Raw genomic sequence first — 19,285 nt, forward strand, 5'->3', positions numbered from 1 at the left:
TACCGCAATTTGAAAGAGCTAATCAGTTAGCTTTCATCAACGACTCGATCGCTAAAGGTCTGTTATGATCGTCACTACGAAGAGACTGACAGTAACGCACACGAAGTTGAAACGAATGCACGCCGCGCGACGCGAAGGCACATGCTCTTTCTCTTTTTTTTTTCTTCCTTTCTTGCTTGTTACGTGGTGACAGCAATCATTTGAATGCAGTCATGGGTAAGTTGATCGGAATTTCTGCTTTTTGTTGGCTGTGACAGTCGGGGCAAATGAAACACCGTTTTTTCAAAATTACTCGACGTTTCGACTCTCTGGTTTGAGTCTTCTTCAGGAGGATTTCGTGTCAGACAGTGTCCCAAGTCCGAAATGCTTACACAAAGCCACCCCGACCAAGCTTTGTGTAAGCATTTCGGACTTGGGACACTGTCTGACACGAAATCCTCCTGAAGAAGACTCAAACCAGAGAGTCGAAACGTCGAGTAATTTTGAAAAAACGGTGTTTCATTTGCCCCGACTGTCACAGCCAACAAAAAGCAGAACCAGTATCTACAGTCGTTAAACTTGTCGTGATCGGAATTTCGGTAGAATTCAAACGAACGAGTTCTGCGCGAATGAGAGAGGTGGTGAGAGTCAAATGACTGAGTGCCTTTGCGAAACGCTGCTTCGTTCGTGTGTGTTATGTTCATATCTCAATATAAAAAAAATCTGTTGGAATTCATACACGGAGAAAAAAGAGTTCCCAAAATCGTGAACAAGCGTTCATGAAAATGGGAACCTCGAACAAAGTGTTCAAATCCCATGGTACGATTTTGAAAAACGTACCATGAAATTTGAACACTTTGTTCGAGGTTCCCATTTTCATGAACGCTTGTTCACGATTTTGGGAACTCTTTTTTCTCCGTGTATAATCTATGCTTCAATATTCAATATTATTTTATTAATTTAGGTTCATAGTCGTAAAAAATTGTTTAGGTGTTCAAAAATACTACTTGGTGGCACGATTTTCCACATCATGCTGGTAGACGAGAAAACAGGATAAACTTTACCAAAACTTGTTTGGCAGTCAAGTCCATTAAGAATCTTACTTTGAACCAGTCTATTGCGCTCGTTACATAAAACGAAGTGTACTTTTCGAATAACATAAGAGACTCTACAGAGATGCAAACAGGATGATGAACAAGTTCATGCAAGTATCTGATAAAACCCAACGAATACCAACATCATCAAGCGGTCCTCGGCGAACCAATCCGGCAGGGCCACCAGCCCGGGAATCGACCCCCGCTTGGTGGCGTACGGAGCGCACATGTTCCCACGGGGCAGCTTCGGTGCTATCGAGTCGGAAAATACCTCGTCCTCTTCGTCGTTTACCGCCGGCGAATACTCCGGCGGTGGAATGATTTCGGTACTGTCGTTGTACGCCACCTTCTTCTTGATCGATGACTTGGACGACGAACGCCGCGAGAGACAACTCTCGCGGAACGAAAGCTGCGTCCGGATCGTCGTGTCGTCGCTGTTGGCCGACTCCTTTCGGCTCGTTGGCAGTTGACCGTTTTCGATGGACTCCGTAACGCTGGGCCGACTGCTGCGGACGCTGGTCGGTTCTTCCGAAACGGACCCATTCCGGCTGGCAGGTTGTTGTTCCGGAGAGTAACTTTTATCGGGGGCAGTTTTAGGCACATGATTGTCGTCACTACACAGCTCATTGTTTCCGCTATCACCAGTGTCCATCAGCCCATTTGGGGACGCATCCTCTTCACTTTCGCCCTGCTTTGGCAAATAATTTTGAATGTCGATTGTTTCCTCGATGGTCGCCTGACTGTTGCTCGTGTCACTTCTCAGCCGGAGGGTTCGTTCCGACCGTTGCCCACAATTTTCGTCCTCTTCATTGCCACCGTCGTCATCGTCGTCCTCCTCTTCATTTTCTTGCCCAACCTTATCCGATTGAGCTTCCGGTTCATTCTGTGCGGACGTGGCGGCCATCGTCCCCGTCCCCGGGAGGATTTCAATTTCGGACGGTGGCCCCGAATCCGACGATTGCGATTCATCTGAAATAGAGAATTTTATTGCTCTTCTAGCCGACCTTCGTCCTCTTTTTTATCGCACGCAATGCTACCGAACTCGTCGAAAATGCTACCAAACTCACTCTAGTGACTAGTCTCTTGAGAGTAAGAGCAATCATCAAACCGTTTATGTTGGTCGCTGTGTTTTATTGAAAACACCGAAAGTCCACAGCAGTAGGCTGGGGTAATTTCATTAAATATTAATCAAAAGCCAGTTGCGTTCCCCACCCGAAAACAACATCCCGTTCAGCAGCAGTCCTTCACAGAAAAGAGAGCGATTTAAACCTATCCCCAAAGAAAGTCCGTGGCCGTGACGGATGACGGTTCCAGATTGTGCCCGGTCTGTTTTCTTTACCAGCATGACAGGCTTTTAAAATGAAAAAGCTTACCCAAGGGCTTCCCATCCAGGGTGTCCAATTGATCACTGATTTCAAATTTCGACTTTTTATCGCATTTTCCATCAAACTGGGTGATTCAAATTTGACTTATCGCCTTCCATTTTAGGGCTGAATTGTATGGATGTTCTAAGCAAAAATATTTTCCTGCTTTAATTTTTCCAAAAATTTGCTGACTCTTGGAAAAAAAATCTCTAATCCAACGATCCAATTTAAGGGGTTACATACATGTAAATCAGCAAAAATGTCAGAAGTTGGCACACACCTAAACTTTTTTTCAAAATTGTGTTCAAGGCATTAAAGAGTCCGTTTTGCGGTGTCTGTCCGTCGGGACGCATTTTTATTTTTTTTTTCGCGTTCCGGTTTCGTCGATCGTCGTCGGTGTGTATTTCGGGTGAGTGCGTGCGCGTGTGTGTGAAGGTGCGGCTAGCTCTGGTTGTCACGATGACAGCAGAGCTGAGCCAGTCCGTTTCGCGGTGCCTGTCCGTCGGGACGCATTTTTTTTTCGCGTTCCGGTTTCGGCGATCGTCGTCGGTGTGTATTTCGGGTGAGTGCGTGCGTGTGTGTGTGAAGGTGCGGCTAGCTCTGGTTGTCACGATGACAGGAGAGCTGAGCCAGTCCGTTTCGCGGTGCCTGTCCGTCGGGACGCATTTTTTTTTTCGCGTTCCGGTTTCGTCGATCGTCGTCAGTGTGTTTTTCTCGTTAGTGATGTATTTGATACACATCACAGCCGGGTTTCTTTGTTCTATGATTTGTAATTGTTTTACGGGAAGATTCGTTTTAAATTGCGTTAGCCAAATATAAATTATCATTCAATTCGACTATTCGTTTTTCGCGAATCGTGGCGACAAATCTTGTTTCAACGTGATTGTTCAAGTCCTTCAGATAACATCATAACTTATCAGTCATTTATTGGTCGCTCATATTATAATAATTTAAAAGTATAAATAGTCTCAGGTCAACTCTACGTAAATATGTAACGCTGAGTTTAATATTTCACCTTTTAAACACACATAATTTTGATTCTATCTTTCCACAGCCGGCTGTCTAAGATTGAATCATTTATGCTAAACTCAACACCAAATAACCGGGAATGGTCTCATCCGCATTGTTTGCCTTGAGAATACATAATACATCACCTTATTTAACGAAATTCATTGATTATTGGGCCACATCATCATCCTCTATGATGAATCCTGGCCATTACCCTTTCCCACTAACAAAATCCCAAGTAGAAGTAGTTTTCCGGCACACGCGGGGTGTGGATATCGTATAGAACCCACCCTTGGTAGCAGCCTGTGCTAACTAACATTCCCGTCCCATCCCCTCGAGATCTACAAACTGACATGGCGGGCGCCGTTGGTGGCCAACGACTGTTTCCTGTTCGCACCGACTCTAGTTTTGATGATCGTGATGTTTTATCTTTTCAGCGCATTCATGCATGCTGTTGATAAGGGAAACATCATTTGATCGTTGAAACGTGTGACCGGTTGTGCTGATGGGATATTACGGTCCTGTTCAGCAACGGAGAAGGACAACCATGGGTGGTCTCTCATGCTCATGCTCATGCTCAATTGTGTTCAAGGCATTAAAATATACATTTGCATCTATTAACAAAACAAATTTGAAGACATTTGGTTGTATCATTACCGAGTTATAGATATTTGAAGTTAGCATTTCAAAAACGGGTGCCACGATATCTCAACACTGCTTTGACCAAATCGGCTCAACATTTTGTTGAAGACTCGTTAAACCGGTTCTGTGTGCATGACGAAGGCCGATTTTCAAAAAGTTTATTTTAAAAAAAGATAAAAATGTTTGTTTTTGATTTTCATATGAAAAATTTTCAGTTTTAGATTTTTGTATTTTCTTAACCCCTTCCCGCCCAGAGCAAAATCGATATTTTCTGGGTTTTTCCCCATTATTTGTAACTGCAGTCCATGGATCGACCAAATTGGATGAAATTTTAATGATTATAAGCTAACATTCTGTATAAACTAACGCAGGTTGAAATTAAATTTTGAAGACAAAAATTGGTGGTGCTCTGGAGTAACCATGGGCGTTAGAGGGTTAAACAGCAAATTTTAAAATTAGGCTTCGTCATGCACACGGAATATGACTTGAGAGTCTTTACCCCAGACAAATTGGTCCATCCCATCTCGAGATATCGTGGTACCCGTAAATCAACTCGGTGTTCAGAGAAATGCGCTCACAAAGTTTGACAGTCCGCTTTGCGCATGGCAAAATATTGAGCTTTAATCGTCTGTTACTCAGTTTAATCATGAAATATCTTCATGAAACTTTCAGGAGTGATTGAATATCATCTTTTGAGTGGATTTACAAATATAATTTAATATAAAATTTTGTGATTTCCTACATGTATGTAACCCTTTAAAAGTTGAATGTTATAACACACAGTTAAAAAACATGGTAATATTACATCTGGGAAGGGGTAAATTTTTTGTGTAATTTCACCTCTGAAAATGTGTAATTTTACCATTTTTCTCGTGTAATGTCACTGTTTCAGTCTAAAGTGAGGAAAAATTGCATCATAAAAGAGTTAATATTCAATCTGCCAAAATTATACCTTACAAATTTCCATAATTTTTTACTGTGTACACCCTTTCCAAATTTTTACATGTTTTTTTTGCCAACTAGGGGAAATATGCCCATTTTAAGCCTAATAAACAGTCGTGTTTGAATGATGCTGGATAATCTGGATTGTTCCTTGAAATTCACTAAAACCAAGTACATCAACGAGTAGAGCAACTTTTTGTGAACATTTCTGTTTATTCTCACTTTTATTAAAAATTATGCTATTCCTTTTACAAGCATTTAAAAAAAATATTTCAAAAATGCATTCTAATCAATCGAGTGCACTGGGCCACGCCCATTTTTCTATTTTCAGCTTAGTTCTTTTTTTTTCTTCCAGCGCTCTTTTGGGTCTGCTTAGTGCTGCCAAAATTGATGAAATTTTAAGCGAACACTCACAGCATTCATAGCGAAAGTTTCCTGGCAGCACTTGCTCACTCCAACAGGCGCTGCACCAGCATGTTGGTGGTGTTGGTGGCCACCCTTTGTTCTTTAATTGCCTTCGCTCCTCGCTCGGTTTTCTTCAGCTTTCGATTGGAATGGGTAGTCAAAATTGAAACGTCAAAAGACTTAGCGCGTTTGTTTTTTTGATGGTGCTTGCTAGTTATTTACATTTTTCGGGATTATTTTTCAAGTGAGTGACTAACTAACGTTCAAAAGAACATGATGTCGGTAGTTGGAAGCAATTCCATATCTTAAGCGCTTTGAAAACGTTAGCGCAAGTGAAAAGATATTGATGGCAACTTTCGTTAAACAGTTAACCTCTGAATTTGCGTGTGGATGTGTATGGCACCAAAATGATGAGAAATGGTCTCGCAAAATAGAAATTATGATCAAAAGTGCATTAAATTTGATCTTTACATTTTTTTTTATTTCCCAGGTCAAGTGGCCACCCTGCCCCTCCACCAAAAAAGCTCCTCCCTCCCAGCCAAAGTGGAAATCGATTGAAAGCATTGTGTTGGTTGTTGTTGTTATTCAACCGAAATCAAACTTCAATCGAATTTAACCAAAAAGGGATAAAAATCTCTCCCCCAAAAACATCGCTTCGTTTCATCTTCCCGAGAAAAACCGTGAGAAGAGAGGGTGGTGAAAATAACACAAACGAAGGCATTTTGAGCGATCTGGTCTGGTCTGTTCTGCGAGGTGGCGGCAAAAAGCCAAAAGTTCAATCCTGTTTCGCTTGTGTGTGTGAAGAAAAGTGAGAAGCTTTTGTAGTTGGAAGAAAAGGTTATCTGCTTCTTCCTATACAACCCGAGAATAGGATTGTTGTCGTCCTTTTGGCTTCACTTAATACTAGAAAAGATGTTTTCACACAACCATTAACGGGATAGCAGCGGCAGGGACGACACGAGGAGCAGAAAGCCATTACCGGGACAAAAAATAAGCCAAGCCGACTAATTCTATTTAGTGGCTAGAGGTTGTTGCGTCATAAGGCCAACCGAAGCGGAAAACCGGTGGCTCACAGGAAATGAATTAATCTTCTTGCTTTCATCATGTTGTGTGGGCTTTGGTTTTTCTCAGTTTTTTGGGTGATTTAGTTTTATGTTAGTCTCAGCTTGAGTGATTTTAGATGGGAAAAAGTTTGGGATAGAATAGGAAATTCGTGGGAAAAAAAATAAACTCATCGAAACAACTTGTTTGCAAATGAAACTTTTATGATTTCTCAAAAGCTTTATTTCTCAGAAAAGAAAATTGCGTTACTCGTTTTAAAGTCCTTTAAGTACACTCAATTCATTCAGTACGCAATATATTTGCAATTGGACTACTTTTAGCATAACAACGTATAGATTGTTGATGATTCTTGTGTAATGGCCATTTCACCTCAATCGTACTCAAAAAAGTGCTAAATTGAAATTAATATTTTGTATCCATAAATCTCCGAAACGAAACGTCGGCAGAAAAATAAATAAATCACTTTTTTGATTTTTCAAAAGACCGAAAAGCCAACCAAACCTATTTTTATATTTTTCTTATTTATAAATCTTGTAAACCAAAAGGAAAACATTTTCCAAAATTAGAAAAAAAATGATAGAAAAATGCGAATGGTGTGTCAAAATAAAGCAACACATTTTGATTTGCGCAACATACACTAATTGTTGCGACACACCGTGCAACATCTGTAGCCAGAGCAGGCGGCCACTCCCCGGTTCGCGCGAGCTGTCACGGTCCGAATCGAACGGAAGCAAAGATAGAAGAGAATGATGTAAAAACCCAATGTAAACATTGCAGTGAGGAAGTGCATTTTTGCAAGTTTAGTTAAATCATTCAATTACTGTTAAAATAAGGAAAGTTGGTCTCTGTGAGCAGGATAACAAACTGGAACGTTAGTTATAGCCGTAGGTAGAAACAAAAGAGAAACTTACCCGATACTTACCATTGTAATTCTTACCTGCAGTAACTAGAGTTCACCTGTGAAACACCTTTGAAAGGTCACTTACCTGTCTAAGGACCAATCCGGAGTCCGTGAGTACCTAAAACAGAAGAAAAACACTAAAATTATAAGTAACTTACCCAAACATAACACACCAACAGGACCTGGAAGAGCTAAGGTAACCAGTCCAATATTGGACCAGTTTGCAATATTCTCGTGCCAGAAAAGGAAGAAAAGTGGATCGGGAAACCACTTCTTGTAAGTAAGCCTAAGGAAATCAATTTACTATTACTAAATAAACAAAACCTTTTAGTTTGAGTTGCTGAACAACAAAAACTTCGGCTACTACAAAAATCTGGTTCACCCATCCGAACAAACTCAAAAAGAAGTGACACACGGTGTCACAAGATGTCTGGCACTGATGATGATGCTCTGGGTTCGGCGCTAGCTTCGTGTGGAACCTGCAAGGAGAAAATTGCCCCTGGCGAACATACTGTCAGCTGCGGTAACTGCAATCGTCGGTTCCACATCCAGTGCGTGGGAGGTGAAGTGGCAACCCAAGGTGGAAAATGGTTCTGCGAGGAGCAAATCTGCCAGATTGCCGGCTTGATCGAGGAAGAAAAGCTGCTGGCCTTGGCGGAGAAAATAAAGAACCTGGAAGCTGCCCAGAAAATTGATTTGCTTCTGAAACAGAAGGAGAGGAAAATGCTGCGCGAACTGGATATGAAGAAGCTAGAAGAAGAAGAGAAGATGCGCGCTGAAGATGAGGAAGTAGAAACTGCTTTGCAGGAACGTATGCTGCAGGCCAAATCGCAAGAACTGGCCCGCAAAGAAGCCAGAAGAAAGTCGTTTGAAGCAAAGATGGCGGACCTGGATCGGAAGCTAGAAAACCTGAAAACCGCCACCGGATCAGGAAAGACACAGGGACCGGCAGGAGATGCAGATGAAAACGGCAATACAAGCGATGGCGATGGGCAGGGGAATCAAAACAAGACAAATGGGAGCAAACACGGGCTGGGGCAGCAGAGTTCCGGTCCAACAAAGGCACAGCTGGCAGCAAGAAACGGCCTTACGCAGAAACTGCCTAAGTTCTCGGGTAAGCCAGAGGAGTGGCCACTGTTCTACGGAGCTTTTCAAGCTTCCAATGCTGCTTGCGGGTACTCCGACGTCGAAAATCTCGTCCGGCTTCAGGAATCTCTGACGGGATACGCTCTGGAGATGGTAAGCGGCCAACTGGTTCTCCCGAAATCTCTCCCGAAAGCAATCGCGAAGCTGCGCATGCTGTTTGGCCGTCCGGAACAACTGCTGCAGGCCCATTTGGACAAGGTACGGAGTCTACAGCCACCAAGGTCCGACAAGCTGTCCAGTTTCATCCCGTTCGGAAATGCTGTCGAGCAGATGTGTGAGCACATCGAAGCGGCTGATCTCAATCAGCATCTGATAAACCCGTTGTTGATTCAGGACCTGGTTGACAAGCTGCCGGATCCTGAGAAACGTCAGTGGATCCGTTTCAAGAAACGTTCCAGAGAGGTGACGTTACGAACGTTCACGGATTTCATTATGGAGATCGTAGAAGAAGCCTGCGAGGCGAACGTCATACTTGACTACTTGACGGAAAAGCAGCTTACGAACGAAACTAGAGAAGTGGTTGAAGCGCGGCGTCATGTCAACGAAGAAGAAGATCCAGGAGCTGGGGATCAAAGAAGGTTGGCACCTTGCAAGATGTGTCACAGCTCGGAGCATCGCCTGCGTGACTGCGGAAACTTCAAGAAGCTGAGGTACGCCGAACGTCTGCAGATGGTGACTGAAGAACGACTGTGCAACAGGTGTCTCAACGATCACGGTGGCCAATGCTGGTTCAAGTTCCGCTGCAACGTGAGCGACTGCAGAGAGCCCCACCATCCGCTTATGCATCCGATCGAAAATGCTGTCGGGGTCAACGCACACATTTGCGCAGAAACTGATGTCACGTTCCGGATGATTCCGGTTCAACTTCACTGCGGTGGGCGATCGCATGCGGTGCTAGCGTTTCTAGATGAAGGATCCTCAGTCTCTCTGATTGACCAGAAGTTGGCCGACCAAATAGGACTCAGCGGTGTTCCTGAGCAGCTGACGATCAGGTGGACAGCTGGTTACCAACACGCGGAGAAACAGTCCCGGAGAATGAATCTGCTGGTATCAGGTGTAGGAGGGACAGCGGATGCTCTGCTGGAACTGCAAGCAGTTCGTACGGTACAAGATCTGATGCTGCCTTGTCAAAAAGTTGACCTCGATGAGCTGGCCGTCAAATACCAACACTTACGGGGTCTGCCAATCCAGTCCTATGACGGACAGCCGAAGTTGCTGATCGGACTCAACAACATTCACGCATTTGCACCTGTTGAAGTTAGAACGGGCGCAGATCAAGAGCCGGTCGCCGTCCATTGCAAGCTGGGGTGGTCGGTGTATGGGTCGCTGGAGACAAGCTTGGCAAAACTTGACAGTGCTAAAGCTTCACATCATGTTAGCATAGACGGAATGGATGAAGTGCAGAAAAAAGTGGAGAAATTAACAAAGAAAAATAAGAAGTCCAAACGAAAACCCAAACATATCGGGTGCCGTGGCGAATATGAGGTGAAGCGGCAAATGGAAGTAAACGATCTACAATCTCCAAAAGTCGTTACGAGAGAAGTTGGTGCTGTCCAGCAAATGGATCATCAGGATGATCAGGAAGTGGCTGCGCCGAGAAGTCGATGTTGCCGTGTTGGTTCTCTGGTAAAATCCGGATTATCGACACAAACACCGGATGTTACGGGCTGGGGTGTTGCGACACACCGTGCAACATCTGTAGCCAGAGCAGGCGGCCACTCCCCGGTTCGCGCGAGCTGTCACGGTCCGAATCGAACGGAAGCAAAGATAGAAGAGAATGATGTAAAAACCCAATGTAAACATTGCAGTGAGGAAGTGCATTTTTGCAAGTTTAGTTAAATCATTCAATTACTGTTAAAATAAGGAAAGTTGGTCTCTGTGAGCAGGATAACAAACTGGAACGTTAGTTATAGCCGTAGGTAGAAACAAAAGAGAAACTTACCCGATACTTACCATTGTAATTCTTACCTGCAGTAACTAGAGTTCACCTGTGAAACACCTTTGAAAGGTCACTTACCTGTCTAAGGACCAATCCGGAGTCCGTGAGTACCTAAAACAGAAGAAAAACACTAAAATTATAAGTAACTTACCCAAACATAACACACCAACAGGACCTGGAAGAGCTAAGGTAACCAGTCCAATATTGGACCAGTTTGCAATATTCTCGTGCCAGAAAAGGAAGAAAAGTGGATCGGGAAACCACTTCTTGTAAGTAAGCCTAAGGAAATCAATTTACTATTACTAAATAAACAAAACCTTTTAGTTTGAGTTGCTGAACAACAAAAACTTCGGCTACTACAAAAATCTGGTTCACCCATCCGAACACTAATCATTTTAAAATTTAAAAAATGGACTGCATCAATCGATTCCACGTTCAATTTTCTTGGAAATGGATGTTTTTCTGAATTTTCGAAAAATTTCTTGCTTATTTTTCAATTGAGGTTCGATGTTGAATGTCCATTTTTCTACAGCTCGACCTCTTTCATTTTTAAGTGATTTGTAGCTCAAAACTGTGTGGAGATAGAAATTTGGTGTCAAACATCCTTTGCGTAAAATTGGACGCCCGATTAGATGGCATGGCGTATTCAAAAATCCGAAAAAACGGAATTCAAAATTCAGAAAAAAGTTCAAAATAGGTTTAACATTGCTGTCATTTCCGGTTAGGCTGTTGCAAATATTTTTCAAAGTTTATTAGTATTCATAATCGATCCAAAAAATCGAGGGGCAAAAAAATGTCCACAAAACACAAATTTCAATGGAAGAGAAAGTCTAATCAACTGGAAACAATTCGAAATGTATTTCCCTTCGGTTAAAATCATATTTATCATGTTTGGGATCTTTAAATGTTTTCATAAAATTCCCTTGTACAGTATTGCAAAAAGTTTTTTTTTCGGCGAAAAAAATCGTCAATTCTTAGATATTTAGAAAACAACTGGGCAGGTCTAAAATGCATTTCAAAACATTTTTTTCATTGAAATTTTAATACCATGGCTTGCAATTTCAATTTTTATATTTTTTTTTTCTCCCCTTCCTCAACTTTGGCCAGAGTCAAAGGACATAAACTTAAAATATATTTGCAATTACCTACTATTCGAATCTCTGGATTGTTGAAAGTTGTTTAAAACAACAATTTTCAATTTAAAATTACGTGGTTTTTGCTTTGCAAACTTTGCAGGATTACTTTTTAGAGTGTACCATGGTTCTACAAAGTTATATGGCAGACAAAAAAAAATAAAGCATTTTTTTTCTATGTTTCAACCCCTTAATCGTGTGCTTTTGAAAATATTTTTTTCGGGAGGCTTAACAAATTTGGCCTGAAAATCACCTCGTTTTCACAGATTTCTTGATTTCAGAATATTGAAATTTTCGAAAAATTGGCATCACTGCCAACCAACTTGATTCATAGCTCAGAAGATGGCATTTTTTGAAATCTAGAACAAATCCAAGAATTAGAATTATCAAATTTAGTTATTTTGCGCAATTAGTGTTTTATGAGAAAAGTCGACTTTTGAAAAAGCGGGTGAATTTTGTTCTGTTATCTAAGCTTTACCTGCAACTTTGACAACGAATCGATCAGATTTAGATTTTTTGAATGATTTAATCGCCTTTTTGTATTGGTAGCTGAGCAATTCTCTGAGATTTCGATCATTCGATTTTTTTTGTATTTTTTAATCCGGCTGAAACTCTTTTGGTGCCTTCGGTATGCCCAAAGAAGCCATTTTGCATCATTAGTTTGTCCATATAATTTTCCATACAAATTTGGCAGCTGTCCATGCAAAAATGATATGTGAAAATTCAAAATTCTGTATCTTTTGATGGAATTTTCTGATCGATTTGGTGTCTCCGGCAAAGTTGTAGGTATGGATATGGACTACACTGAAAAAAAATTATACACGGTAAAAAAAATTTAGGTGATTTTTTATTTCACTATTTGTCACTAAAACTTGATTTGCAAAAAACACTATTTTTGATTTTTGTATTTTTTGATATGTTTTAGAGGAAATAAAATGCCAACTTTTCAGAAATTTCCAGAATGGGCAAAAATTTTTTCAACTTCATTTTTCGATGTAAAATGTAATTTGCAATCAAAAAGTACTTAAGTGAATTTTTGATTAAGTGCACCGTTTTCAAGTTATAGCCATTTTTAAGTAACTTTTTTGAAAATAGTCGCAGTTTTTCATTTTTTAAAATTGGTGTCCATGTTTGCCCACCGTTGAAAAAAATATTTTTGAAAAGCTGAGAAAATTCTCTATATTGTGCTTTTTCGGACTTTGTTGATACGACCCATAGTTGCTGAGATATTGCCATGCAAAGGTTAAAAAACAGGAAAATTGATGTTTTCTAAGTCTCACCCAAACAACCCACCATTTTCTAATGTCGATATCTCAGCAACTATAGGTCCGATTTACAATGTTAAAACATGAAACATTCGTGAAATTTTTCGGTCTTTTTGAAAAAAATATTAAAAAAAATTTAAATCAAGACTAACATTTCAAATGGGCGTAATATTAAATGTTTGGCTCGATTGAAATGTTAGTCTTGATTTTAAATTTTTGAAAATATTTTTTTCGAAAAGATCGGAAAATTTCACAAATGTTTCATATATTAACATTGTAAATCGGACCATTAGTTGCTGAGATATCAACATTAAAAAATGGTGGACTGTTTGGGTGAGACTTAGAAAACATCAATTTTCTTGTTTTTTAACCTTTGCATGGCAATATCTCAGCAACTATGGGTCGTATCAACAAAGTCCGAAAAAGCACAATATAGAGAATTTTCTCAGCTTTTCAAAAATATTTTTTCAAATGTGGGCAAACATGGGCACCAATTTTAAAAAATGAAAAACTGCGACTATTTTCAAAAAAGTTACCTAAAAATGGCTATAACATGAAAACGGTGCACTTTATCAAAAATTCATCAAAGCACTTTTTGATTGCAAATCCTATTTTACATCGAAAAATGAAGTTGAAAGATTTTTGCGACCAGTATTTCGAATTTTTGAAAAAATCTGTATTGATTCAAAAAATCATAACTCGTTCAAAGATTTTTTGCCCATTCTGGAAATTTCTGAAAAGTTGGCATTTTTGCAAATCAAGTTTTAGTGACAAATAGTGAAATAAAAAATCACCAATTTTTTTAACGTGTATAATTTTTTTTCAGTGTAGTCCATATCCATACCTACAACTTTGCCGAAGACACCAAATCGATCAGAAAATTCCATCAAAAGATACAGAATTTTGAATTTTCACATATCATTTTTGTATGGACAGCTGCCAAATTTGTATGGAAAATTATATGGACAAACTAATGATGCAAAATGTCTTCTTTGGTAATATAAAAAGTACAGTACAGTAATGTTTCATTCAAATCAAAAAGACAAACAATTATCGCTGAAGTTCCAGAAAATTGCTCCCATTGTAAAAAACTTTTGCAATTTTTCGCATCAAAACAACTTTTTCCGGGAAATCAACGAAGCGAAGTTGATTGTGAACTTTTATTTGATCAATTTGTTAATTTGAGACAGAAGAAATTACTGTTTAGAAGCTGTAATTCACGTTAAAAGTGCTGATAGGCCGAACATAGAAACATGATTAGAATAGGTAGATATTCCTAAAATCAGTTATTTTTATTTTATGAAATATTGTTATACACGGAGAAAAAATAGTTTCCAAAATCGTGAACATGTGTTCATGAAAATGGGACGTACCATGGGATTTGAACACTTTGTTCGTGGTTCCCAATTTCAGGAACGCATGTTCACGATTTTGAGAACTCTTTTTTCTCCGTGTAAAACCCTTTTTTTATTAACAGGTTGTGCACTTTTCAACAACTTTCTTTCATTAGGTGAAGAATTCCAAAGAATGTCCATTTGGCCACATAATAACATTCTTCAAACAAGCAATAACAATTTCGCCCTCCCAATATCCTCACAAACTTTTAGGAATGCCATCGTATGACAACGATAAGGGGTTGTTATGGATGAAACTGTAAAGTCACCAGCATTATGAATGCTAGATGATGAAGACATATTTTGGGTGGAGTCTCCAAGTTTTTTTTTTCTCTGTTTGAACTTTTTTAGGAGTCACCCCCAACATCGTCGGACAGCGAACCAGACAAATGCATAGTGCAGTTGATAGCATTTCGACCGAATATCAGTAGCATTGCGACAACGACGATAGTAGCAGCAGCAGCAAAAGAGCTCAAGAGCTCTCACCGTCAAGAGCTGATAGCCAGATCCTCTTACCATTTCCATCGCATTCACGGACTTTTTGTTCCTGTTCCGGCTCTTGCTTCTTATCACCGCCGTTGCTGTTGCCGCTGCTCGGTTCTTCCTCTTTCTCCTCCGGACACTCATTTGTGGCATCCTCCACGACGGCGTGCTCCATTATTACATTATTTTCTTCATTTTTCAACTCGCACGATTCACTCTCTTCCGCGACCTCCTCCTGCTCCTCGGGCAGGTCGTCGCTGGCAGTGATGACAGACTCTTCAACCGGTGTAACATCTGCAACTTTAGCTGAAGTTGTGTCGTCCTCGTTGGCTTGCTCCACTTCGGCGACGGTCGTCGGAATCACCACGTTCTCCGGCGCAGATTCGTCAACTGTTTCTTCTGCTTGTGGCGTGGCGGCCTTGGCCGGTGAATCCTTGGGGCTATCTACCGCAACAGGTTGCTGCTGGCTCTGATTGGCTTCGTTCTCCGTTGGAACCACTTTGGCCGGCGATGCCGTCGCCGTTGACGTTGACGTCCCAGAACCTGTCCCAGTGCCATCTGAGGCCGCCGGTGGAGGACTAGCAGTGGATTCTTTAGAGTCCTCGGTTTCGATTATTTCCACCTTGATTTCCTCCTCACTTGACTCGCCACCGGCTCCACCGTGGTTCTTGTCCTGGCAGGGGGCATCCTGAACGACGGACGAATCATCGTCCTCGTCGTCCTTGGCGCCCTTCTTTTTGTACTTTGGCGATTTGGGATTCACGCAGCGGCAGCACGAGAACATGATGATTGACTTGTTTTTCTTCGTTTCAACACAACAGTCAACTTAATGAGCTCTCGTGAGATCAACAGTGTTAACGCACTCAACAATTGTAGGTATTTAATTAACAGATTCGATTCAGTTTCGATTCGATGCTAAGATTGACTAGTTTAACAATTTCTTTTCTAAGTATATCACAAAGTTAGCTGTAGCACTCACTATCGATGGCTGTAATCAAGAAGTATTTATCAACTGTTGCTTGTGTTACGCGAGGAATATGTATGCAAATGCTTAGGTTTGAAGTCAGGTTTATGTTTTGTATAAAGAAAATAAAATAAACAGCAGTTCATGGGAAAGCAAAAACCAAGAAGTCACCAGAAATTTTAATTCCAGCCTAATTTTAAAGTTATTTTGATGAATAAACTAAAAACAGACATTTATCTTCTCAAACGTTTTTTAAGCATCATTATTTGGCAGTGGTAGTGAATAAGTACGGGACATTGATTGCATTAGAACTTTCTTAAAATTTTGTTCCACGGATTGGAAACAGACAAAACTGAAAATTTTAATTCGTGAAAAGGTTGAAATAAACATTTTCAAACTGCGTGATAAATTCATGATTCTAATCTTTGTTTGAAGATTGGATTTCAGTGATTGTTTGTTTCTTTATTTTTGAAAAGAACGATACAATTCTGTTGAATACTTTCAGGCCTGAATTTTGAATTAAATATGTTTTTAAATGTAATAATGGAAAAATGATGTTTAAGAATTATATGATTTATGGGAAAATATGACTCATCAGGCCTTGAAGGGTCTAACCATTTCAATAAAATAAATCGTCACTCAGAAATTCAAATAAAATCTTCACTCTATTTATTAAAATTTTATTTATTTTTTTTTTTGCCAAGATGGCGTTCAATCATATTTAATCAGACCACGCGTTTAGTGCCATATTTAAGCATTGCTATTTGGCCTTGTTTAATGCTCTTTTTGGAGCTTATGGAAAACGAGTGAGATTTTTGCATGCCTACAACACCCTTGGTTTTAAGGAAGCATGCCATAAAACCGTTAGGTATATGGCATGGCCATCTAGACTCTCTAAAAACTTTTATAAAACCGTATTGAAAGCCAGTTGGCTTTTATTTTAACCAGATTTTATGTTCGAGGCATTAACCCTCTACTGTCCAATTGTTTTGCCTTCCTCACCTCAATGAGAAAGGGCTATAAAATCACTCAAAAAATGAACTTCTTCACTCGACCTCATAGACCCACCTTCACGTATACCTATCGACTTAGAATCAAATTCTGAACAAATGTCTGTGCGTGTGTATGTCTGTATTGCACACTTTGCACCAAATTATCCACCCTTGAAAATAATATCTGCACACCAAATATTTGCACACTTGAAATCCTACCCCTTATATTATGATGAAAACGTTGTCCGGATCTACCATGCGACCTATTGTTGGATGGGTTATCAAGATATCGTTCCAAAGAGTCCACAAGATTGAAAATCTGATAACCCTATCAATAGTTATAGGATATACACTTTTTTTGAGGCCGGATCTCAGATAGTTTCATAAATTAAGTGTAATTTAAACACTTTTTTGAGAAGTTAAAGGTGGATTAAGTAACGTTTTTTCGAATTTTTTATTTTTCCTGTCATTTTGAGCAACTTTTGTTCTACGGAAAAGTTTACTTCTCTTGTTTTATGTGTTTCTAGTATCATGTTTAGTATTTTATTTTTTATCTTGTTTAGTTTATGTTTGTTTTTGGTAGTTTTTGTCCTATTCTACCACCTCCTATCATTACATTTTTCCTAACTAATTTGTTCATTTTTTACAGCCACTTTTTTAAATTTTTTGTTTGTTTTTCACATTTTAAGAAAAAATGGCACCATTATTATCTAAATTGCAAAAAAAATGTAGAGGCATAGTCTGGGACACTAGAAAAAATACTGCATACTTATTTTTCTTAAAATATAGGAAGTGTTAGTAAAAACGCCGGCAAATTTGACCCCTAATAAAATGATATTTTAAAAACATTGGCCAAAGTCACATAAAACAAGTTAGAAGTTTTACTTTTTACTTTTTTAAATTTTCTATAATTTTAAGAGTTATTCTTTCCCATACTTTTTAAAGATCAATCATTGGTTGAAATATATATATATTTTGTAATCGAAGTCCGTATAAAAGCGGGGTTGGGTTGTAGAGGGTTAACCTTTGCTAGAACCTATTATTTAGCTTTTGCTTATTAGTTGGGGTGAATGCCGAAATAAAGCTATTAAGCTATCAAGATGCTACCATAAAACCTCAATAAAATAAGGTGATGGCTAGTTGGTTTGAAAATGTTACTTGGGAAATATTCGGTTTCACTGAATAAATAGACAAATATTTTAATAATTTCGTTATAGACTATCCCAAACATATGCTCCTCTAAATACATTTTAGTTAACTTAAATGACAAGGGTTTAATTTCCAAAACATCCAAACAAGAGCAAATAACCGCTCCCGAATAAAAAAAAGACAAACATGGCCCCAAAACAATCGTGTTCCAAAATTTACATTTTTGTTCTGTTGTCCAACGCCCATTTCAAAGTTCTCTCTTTTCCTTACGGGACAGGTGGTTCTAAATGGCACAAAAAGGACCAGCTCACATTTTGGCCTTTCACGTTGACCTTTTCCACGTCCACCAACACGTGACTGGGCCCACCAAATGCCCGATGGGTGGGAAATGTACCATTTGTTGGGAGGTTTTTCACTTGCCACGCGAAATTTTACATACTCTTATTTTCCGAAAAGTGAGAAAGGTAAAAGTTGGACTTCGCCAAAGCGTTTTTTGAGTGGAATGTTTGCAATTGTACGAAATTTTCGAGGAGGAATGTTGAAACAAATTTCTAATTATGCTTTTCTGAGATTTTGGTTGTTTGTCAGCTGTACGAAATGTAAATGGAAGGAAAAGTTTGGGAGCGCGTGGTCGTAAAAAATATTCGGAGTGAAAAGTGATTTTTGTTGTATGCCTTTTGTCGTGAATTGTGTGTGTTTCTTGCTAGCAATAATAATATCAGTCCTTGCTTTATCATCATTGATCGAAGGGCACGCCGCCGGTTGAGTTTGTCGTATTAATTGTGTTCCAAAGTAACAGGGTGTTAATTGTGTTTAGTACTTCAGTCGATTGCGGGCGGTGAGGCCACGCGCTTGCCTTACTGAATTATTTTTGTCCTTTTCGTTGAGTAATTGGTTTTTTTTGTGCTTTTGTAAACTTAATTAATTGTTTGTGATTTTCAAAGCCCTTCCTATATCATCGTTGATCGGAAGGCACGGCGTCGGGCGGATTGTGCTTAAATTTTTCGAATAAGGTTTTATTTTTTTGCGGTGAAAAGGCCATTTCTATATAATGATTGAAAGACGCGCTGACAATTTGGATAGTCGAGTTAATAGTGGAGCAAAATAACTGTGTGTGAGTGATTTTGTGTGTTAACTAGAAAGACCTTCCCATAGCATCGTTGCTCGGAAGGCTCGCCGACGGGTTTGTTATGAAAGTCCTCCCCATAGCGTCAAAGCTCGGGAGGCATCGAAAAGCCAATACCTTATCCTACTAACCAAAAAAAAAAAAATAATAATCACGTGATGCTTGAAGGAGATGCTGTGGATTCAACGGTCTCAAGCGGTATCAACAAGTATATAGCGAAAAACTATGTGCTTGATGAGTCTGCAACTTCAACTATCGGACTAACATTCCTCCCTTTTGTTGAACTGCAGGCTTCTT

At 39.7% G+C, this 19,285-nt stretch overlaps 1 protein-coding gene and 2 long non-coding RNA genes across 5 annotated transcripts in view; 2 read left to right on the forward strand and 1 right to left on the reverse strand.

Moving 5' to 3' along the window:
• Nucleotides 1-19,285, reverse strand: part of LOC6034152 (adenylyl cyclase-associated protein 1) — a 66,505-nt gene that overhangs the window by 35,817 nt on the left and 11,403 nt on the right. For all 3 annotated transcript variants that reach the window (XM_038258347.1, XM_038258348.1, XM_038258349.1), the window contains exons 2-3: nucleotides 14,791-15,745; nucleotides 1,217-2,042 (exon numbers count right to left, since the gene is read on the reverse strand). In XM_038258347.1, coding sequence (XP_038114275.1) covers nucleotides 1,217-2,042; nucleotides 14,791-15,541 — 1,577 coding nt within the window. In that variant the 5' untranslated portion in view covers nucleotides 15,542-15,745. The remainder of the gene's footprint in view (nucleotides 1-1,216; nucleotides 2,043-14,790; nucleotides 15,746-19,285) is intronic.
• LOC119768042 lies at nucleotides 7,190-7,750 on the forward strand. The gene is made up of 3 exons (XR_005277871.1): nucleotides 7,190-7,380; nucleotides 7,440-7,507; nucleotides 7,577-7,750. It is a non-coding gene; the product is annotated as an uncharacterized LOC119768042 (long non-coding RNA).
• Nucleotides 10,217-10,794, forward strand: LOC119768041. Its single transcript, XR_005277870.1, has 3 exons — nucleotides 10,217-10,458; nucleotides 10,518-10,585; nucleotides 10,655-10,794. It is a non-coding gene; the product is annotated as an uncharacterized LOC119768041 (long non-coding RNA).

The sequence above is a fragment of the Culex quinquefasciatus genome, chromosome 2, assembly GCF_015732765.1.
Source record: "Culex quinquefasciatus strain JHB chromosome 2, VPISU_Cqui_1.0_pri_paternal, whole genome shotgun sequence".
NCBI classification, from domain to species: domain Eukaryota; kingdom Metazoa; phylum Arthropoda; class Insecta; order Diptera; family Culicidae; genus Culex; species Culex quinquefasciatus.